Source organism: Zingiber officinale, chromosome 8B, assembly GCF_018446385.1.
Source record: "Zingiber officinale cultivar Zhangliang chromosome 8B, Zo_v1.1, whole genome shotgun sequence".
NCBI classification, from domain to species: Eukaryota; Viridiplantae; Streptophyta; class Magnoliopsida; order Zingiberales; family Zingiberaceae; genus Zingiber; species Zingiber officinale.
In genome coordinates, this window is record NC_056001.1 from 114,341,238 (window position 1) to 114,349,091 (window position 7,854).

Below are 7,854 nucleotides of genomic sequence, written 5' to 3' on the forward strand. Positions count from 1 at the left end.
TATTCTTAAAATTTTTAAATTTTTTATTAAAGGTTTAATTTTTTTTAAAAATATGATAAATTTAAGAGATAATTATGAATTTAAGGACATTTTAAAAAATAATCTTTTTATTTTTATATGAAATTCTTTAATAAAATAATTAAGTTTTTATTTTAAAAAAATAAGTGAAAAAGGATATTTTAGAAATTTAATATGTCTTTGATAAAAAACTAAAGTATGATATACCTCTTTTCTGTAAATTTTAATATATTTTTATCAGACTTTATGCAAGAATACGGCTTTGCTTGATTGTTCGCGAGTCGCATCAGCAAAAAAACAAAATGCTTTCACTTTATGGATGGAGTACCCCGACCACATGGGCTCTACTCCAGTCTCCATTAGCAAGGCATCCCTTTCTCAAACACCCTCCAAATTTCAGAAATTTAAAATTTATTTTCGAGCAAAAAAAAAAAAAGACATCTTAGATTTTATAAATTCTCAAAAGATATAATTTTTTTTAAAAAAAATCAAGTAGAAATCCCTATGATTTTATTTCTAAATTACCTCTGTATAAGCTACTCGAGTAGCTTCTATAATATATAACAGATATCTAATAGTTTTAATGTATAGAAATTTTTAGTAATTGTTACAATATATTTAGTGTATTTTTAGAATTTAAAATTTAGATTTAGAATATCTAAATACTATTATAGCTAAATAGCTTCTATAATTATTTTAAAATTATTTTAATAAAGTTTAAATAATTTTGATTAAATAATAAATAGTATTTTGATATAATAGTGTAGATATTCAAAATCTTAAATTATAAATTTTAAATTCATATTAAATATGTTATAGTAATTATTGGGTAGGTTCTAAACGTTATAATAACTATTGGGTAATTTCTACGTGATATAAATCATAAATCATAAATTCATTCTAAAAATATTATAAAAACTATTACACATTATAAAAGATATTGATAGCTTTTACAATTACATTTTGTTAAAGGATAATTTTATGATAAAATCATTAGAAGAGCACGCATTTGATTTTTTTTTTAAAATACCCTCATTAATATTTTTCATAATTTAAGATGCCCTTTTATTTTTACTAATATTTCTTTTTTATTTGGTATATTCATCCATTTTTCTATTTATTTAATCTAATTTCCAGCTAGACTATTCTCATTCGCGATCACGCATCCCCACCGTCCAGATATTATCTCCGAATTTTGATTTTTAAAATGAGTTCATTATGACAATGATCAAATCGGTCCTTGAAGATTGAAAAATATATTTTTTTTCTTCCAAAAATGCATAAATTAGGCCTGCTCCATATTTCTCTGTGCCATTGTAAAAAAACATTAATTTAAGAGATAAGTAATTTTAGTGAAATAACTTAAGATATTTAGAAAACATTACTAATTTCCTTTCAAAGGAAAACACTAGTTGAATCATTTTCTCCTTTATATTGAGATGGAATCTTTTGTCTGATTTTTTTCATGTCCTCATGTTCCATTCATTGATGAAACGGATCACATTAAATCATGTTATATCCCAAAAATATATGATCTAATGTGATCGGTCTAATAATGAATATAATATAAAAAAATGATAATTTTAATTAATTTTATTGATTATTTTTAGGATGATCGGGTCGGTCCATAAAAATTTTCTATCGATCATTAAAATAAATTAAGAAATATACGTACAATCAGAAATCTAGCATCTTTTGATTATATCCCATTTGAAGATAAATACAAGTACATTAAAAAAAAAAAGGACAGAGGATCTATCTATCGAATCAAACCCCCTTCTTCATCGACAACTCACTTTTCCAATGCAAATTGCGAATTTTTTAGGGGTGAAAGAATGATTTTGAGAGTTGAAGGGGCATTTGAAAATTAAGTAAAGGCTAGATAGTAAAAGGAAATTTCCCATCTGGTCACCTGCACAATGATAGAGAAGTCGTGATGCCCGAGTAAGCTTCTTCCCAGGGAGGTTCATTTGGCTTCCATCTCATTCGAGAGTCACAATATCTTCCAAAGTGTTTTTTTTCCCCTTCATTTGTTGCTCAAGATGTGTTCGAGTTGTCTCTTTGCTTTATGGTTTTGTGCCACTGCGATGGGCGCCGCCATGGCTGCAACCGGCAACAGCAGAAATTCAAGCAACAGGCCCAGCGAGATCAGTATAGGCGGTCTCTTCACCTTCAATTCCTACATCGGGAGGGCCGCGAGACTGGCGATTGAGCTCGCCGTGGACGATGTGAACAGGAACCCGAGCGTTCTCGCTGGGACGAGGCTCAAGTTGCAGGCGCAGGACACTAATTGCAGTGGGTTTCTGGGAACTATCGAGGGTGAGCGAAACTGGATTTACTTTGATAAAGAAACTATTTTGTTGATTCTATGATGATTTAATGTGCTAGGGCTTTCAGAAAGCATCGTTTTCTCAGTTTGTAGTGGAAGCAGTCATTGTTTATTGTTTGAGGAAGTCAACAACATCTTCTAACAAAGATGATGACAAAGTTTTGATAAAACTTTATTTGTTTATAGGGTAAAATTGAAAAAAAAAAAAAGTTGAAATTTTTTTGATGAATCAAACACGACTATATTAGAAGAAAAAAAAGGGGGAATGATCTCTTTTTCATATGGACAAGGTACATCCCAACTAGGATATGGTTTATTTTCTCTCTTAATGGTGGAAATTGATGCTTTTCTTGATTTTACTCCTATATTATCTCATTTATGAATAAAACTTATATAAGACCTCATGCAACGAAGATCTAGTTAGATCCTCGGGCTTTGTGCAATGGAAAGCAGAAGAACGGATTTACCAAGTAATTAATTAACGAGGGTTCGATTCTCACATAACACAAATAAACACTTGTGGCGCTCGAGTCACTCGTGGTGTTGTGTCGTCCCTTGTAGTCCATCTATGCTTCCTGGATTTATCTGGTGGCCGATGGGAAATTTTCGTGGGCCGGGCTGGTCATCTTTAGGTGCATGAAGGTAGAAATAACTGGACACTTGGGCTTCAAGTAGTTTTCTTTTTCCTTTTCTGTGGTTCTCGTTTCTTTGCATATTCTCCCAATTGTCACAGTCAGTTTTGGAATGGTATTACAATTTACTACTTTGGTTGTGAATGAAAGGAATAATTCTAGTTCCTGTTGTAAACGAAAAGAAAAGTGTCAAGAAGAATTATAGTTCTTGAGGAACTGCATTGTTGGCTTCCGCATCTTTCTTATTTATGTCTTTCCTATTCTTCATGAGGTTGAACAATATATAATATAATGCTTATCTGATGGTTTTTTTTCTCATTCATACCCCTCTTTTAGCCTTTTAGTCAAGAACCATTTCAGCTGCAGGATTGATAAGTATGGGTGTGACTGACGAGAAAAGCTCTTGCTATTGCAGCATTGCAGCTATTGGAGAAGAAAGTGGTTTCTATAATAGGACCACAATCCTCTGGCATTGCTCATGTTATCTCTCATGCTGTCAATGAACTCCATGTACCTTTGCTCACATTTGCAGCCACAGACCCTACACTTTCTTCGCTGCAGTATCCTTACTTGATTCGTACTACTCAGAGTGACTACTTCCAGATGAAAGGAATAGCCAATCTAATTAGCAACTATGGTTGGAGAGAAGTCATTGCCATCTTTGTGGATGATGATTATGGTAGAGGTGGAATAACCGCTTTAGATGATGCTCTAGCTACAAAAAGCTCTAAGATCTCCTACAAAGCTGCCTTTCCTCCTCATGCTGATGCTAACATGATCAATGACCTTCTTGTGAAAGTAAATCTCATGGAGTCCAGGATTTATGTTGTGCATGTAAACCCGGATTCAGGTCTCAGAGTATTTTCTTTAGCAAAATCTCTAGGAATGATGGCTAGTGGTTATGTGTGGATAGCTTCAGATTGGCTTGCTTCTGTTCTAGATTCAACTTATCCACCAAATTCAGACACCATGAACCTCATACAAGGGGTTATTGTTCTTCGTCAGCATACCGCAGACTCTGATCTGAAGACAACATTCATGACCAGATGGAGTCAGATGGTTAGGAGTGGGAATGCAAGTTCAAGTTTGAATACTTATTCGTTGTATGCTTATGATTCTGTTTGGTTACTTGCTCATGCAATTGATCAGTTCCTCGAAGATGGAGAGACGGTTTCTTTCTCTGATGATCCTAGATTGCATGATGCAAATGGAAGCTCACTACACTTAACTTCACTCAAGTACTTTGATGGTGGTGAGCAACTTCTCAAGAAATTGCAACTAACGAACTTCACAGGTGTGACTGGCCAAGTTCAATTTGATCCTGAAGGCAATTTAATCCATCCGGCTTATGAAATACTCAATATCGGAGGGACGGGTTTACGAACACTCGGGTTCTGGTCGAACTATTCTGGTCTTTCAGTTGTTGCTCCTGAAGTTCTCTACCGAAAATCACCAAATATTTCCACCAGCAACCAGCGACTCTACAATGCCATTTGGCCAGGTGAGACCACAATTAAGCCGCGAGGGTGGGTATTCCCAAACAATGGAAAACAAATACTGATTGGAGTTCCTTATCGTACAAGTTATAAAGAATTTGTATCAAAAGATAGTAACCCTGACGGTGTAAAAGGCTACTGTATTGATGTCTTTAAAGCTGCAATCAACTTGTTGCCCTACCCAGTTCCTTATTCATTCATTTTGTTCGGAGATGGCATTAAGAATCCTAGCTACAATGATCTCATTGAAAAGGTTTACGAAAATGTAAGTGCTTTCCGTATCATTTTTCTTCTTGAGAATTACCAATTTAGTTAGAAAATTATTCCATTTGCAACTTCTGCTGTACTTTCTCTAATCTTGCAACTTATCAACTATGCTCTTTAGTACTTTGATGCAGCTGTTGGGGACATATCAATCGTGACAAGCAGGACAAGGATTGTTGACTTTACACAGCCATATATTGAATCTGGCCTCGTCATTGTTGCACCAGTCAAAGAGAGATCATCGAGTCCTTGGTCCTTCCTAAAACCTTTTTCTGTACAGATGTGGTGTGTCACTGGGGCTTTCTTCCTTTTTGTGGGAACTGTAATTTGGATTCTCGAGCATCGTTCAAATACTGAATTTCGTGGATCGCCAAGACAACAACTTGTGACAATATTTTGGTCAGTGAATATCATAATATCATCAGTATGAAATATTTATCATGAGGCTTATGTAAAACTATGTTTTGCAGGTTTAGCTTCTCCACGATGTTCTTTGCTCACAGTAAGTAAAACTATAAACTTCACGAAATCTTGCCAATAGTATTTTCTTTGTTCACCTCCTCGTCTTTTGGAGCATGCATTTCTAACATCATCTGTGTATTTCCAGGAGAGAACACTGTTAGTACACTAGGGCGGTTTGTGCTTATCATTTGGTTTTTCGTAGTGTTGATAATAAATTCTAGCTACACAGCAAGCTTAACATCCATCCTCACAGTTCAGCAACTCTCGTCAGGGATTCAAGGACTTGATAGTTTGATTGCTAGTTCAGATCCTATTGGATACCAGGTAGGGTCGTTTGCAAAAAATTATATGATGCAAGAGCTCAATATTGCTGAATCCCGGTTGGTGTCGTTGAATAACCCTGAAGCCTATGCAAGGGCACTTGAGCTTGGGCCGAAAAATGGAGGTGTTGCTGCTATAGTTGATGAGCTTCCCTACATTGAACTCTTCTTGTCCACCAACTGCAACTACAAGACAGTAGGGCAGGAGTTCACAAAAAGCGGATGGGGCTTTGTAAGTGTTGTTTGTTCACTTTTATCGCTCTTTGCTAACACAATGAAGTTTGTTGTGTTCATGAAAATAGTCATTTTTGCTCCACAGGCCTTTCCAAGAGATTCACAGCTCGCAATTGATTTATCGACAGCGATCTTGACACTGTCAGAAAATGGTGATCTCCAGAGGATTCATGACAAATGGTTACAACGCACCGGATGTAGCTCACTCGATAGTGAAGTTGATGCTGACCGGCTCAGCCTGGGGAGCTTCTGGGGCCTTTTTCTCATTTGTGGTGTTGCATGTTTGGTGGCTCTCATTGTGTTCTTCATGAGAATATTTTGCCAATATAGCAGGTACAGCAGTAGCCAAGATGAGGATGCAATCCTCGAACCGGAACGCAGCTTGAAGCGTCCGAGGCGTTTAACTAGCATCAAGGATCTGATCTCTTTTGTTGATAAGAAGGAAGAAGAAGTCAAGAATGCTATCAAAAGAAAATTGAGTGATAAGCAACGACGAAGTTCAGACATTTCCGATGGACAATCCTTATCGCCAACATAGGGAGAATGTACATGGCAAATGCCAAAGATAAAAGTTTGGCTGATCACTTGAACAAGTGCATATACTATCATAGGGAAAATGAAAGCTTAATTCAATGGAGAAGGGTGGGAGAACGATGAAAGTGAGATTCAATGTATATTTTTATGCTTTAGGCATGAATAATGTCCCCCCAAGTGATTTATTGTGCCTATGGTAAGTATCTAGTCATTTTGGAAAATCAATTGAATATCATTGTTGTGAAATTCTTCCTGTTTTGTTGTTGAATTCTTATTGATTTTACATAAAAGATTCATTCTTTGATTACAGAACATTCATTCATTCAGCAAATATTAGAGGATCTTGATCTAAAGAATTATTCTTGTTCTTGTAAAGTAATTCAATTCCTTTCAACTTTGAAAAAGGCATTATTGGCTGTGCTTTTAGCATTATTATCTGTGCTTTTAGAACTAGTCATCGCGGAGGCCGAATTTTCCCAATATGAATTCACGGGTTTCTTTACAACAATAATAATTAAATTTTATTTCACTAGATATGGTTAGTTATATTGATTTTTTTACATCATTAAATTTTATCGTCTACTATATCATCATCTATATTTAAATATATTTTATTGTTATTAACTAAATCTATTTTGGTCTTTCTCATTTGATATACGTATTTTATTTAGTTTTCTACGTGTTAATGTGTAAACATATTTTTGAAAAATATATAGTGAAAGTAAAATAAAATTCTAAATTATTACAACAGACATTACACACAACTACAAGAACACCCATGCATGTGCTAGACATAATCACAGATTAAAACTTCATTTAGGAATTATACCCGTTGGATGACGTTTAACGGAAACAACATCAATGAGCAAATCTCACAATATTTGCCTCTATCGGTATCCAAGCCGGGTAGTCTTCAAGATGACTTCGCAAGCCACAAGCTGTGTCTCCGTTTGGTACTAGCTAAATTGAGGAGATGACACGAGGGAAGAGAAGAGGAAGCCGATGATATAAACTTGTAGCCAGCGGCAACACAAGAGAATCCGGCCAAAACTTTGGCCAGTGGAAGAAGGGCCGACCAAGCAAGTTGGTCGGCTGCACCAGGGAATTCTAGCCAAGCAATTGGCTGGAGTTGTTGTTGGGTGGCGGCTCTTGAAGGTGGGCTGCGGCTCCATGAGGTGGGCAGCGATACAAGCACAAGAGGAGGAAAACCCTTGAGCCCACATATATGTGTTGGCTTAATCCACCTACAATAGGTGTGATCCGAAACTAAACCCATGTCTCATGAGTAAGTCCAATTTGTTGGGTTTCCAGATAGGCGTTTTAAAATTTTATTTCGATAAACAAACAACAAAAGCATGATAATAATCTAAATTATTACAACACATGCATTATACACATACAAGATACACAATGCACAGACATAATCATATAATTAAATTCCATAAAGAAATTATATCTACCTGATAATGGGTAGAGGAAATGACATCAACTAGCAAATTTAATCAAATTTACCTCTATCGATATCCACGTCGAGATATCTTCGAGACGGCTTTACTAAGCCATAA

At 35.4% G+C, this 7,854-nt stretch overlaps 1 protein-coding gene across 2 annotated transcripts; it reads left to right on the top strand.

Annotated features, from left to right (window-relative positions):
• The first annotated feature begins 1,920 nt into the window (after positions 1 to 1,920).
• Positions 1,921 to 6,524, top strand: LOC122017081 (glutamate receptor 3.4-like). Of its 2 annotated transcripts, none has more exons than XM_042574562.1 (6): positions 1,921 to 2,337; positions 3,395 to 4,740; positions 4,861 to 5,138; positions 5,210 to 5,241; positions 5,347 to 5,525; positions 5,618 to 5,725. In XM_042574562.1, exons 1-6 carry the CDS (start codon positions 2,061 to 2,063, stop codon positions 5,624 to 5,626), a joined length of 2,121 nt encoding a protein of 706 aa, XP_042430496.1. In that variant the 5' UTR covers positions 1,921 to 2,060; the 3' UTR covers positions 5,627 to 5,725. The 2 variants fall into 2 exon arrangements, with proteins under 2 accessions (XP_042430496.1, XP_042430495.1); XM_042574561.1 differs by adding an exon at positions 5,841 to 6,524 and having other exon boundaries at positions 1,923 to 2,337; positions 5,347 to 5,753.
• Positions 6,525 to 7,854: the final 1,330 nt, after the last annotated feature.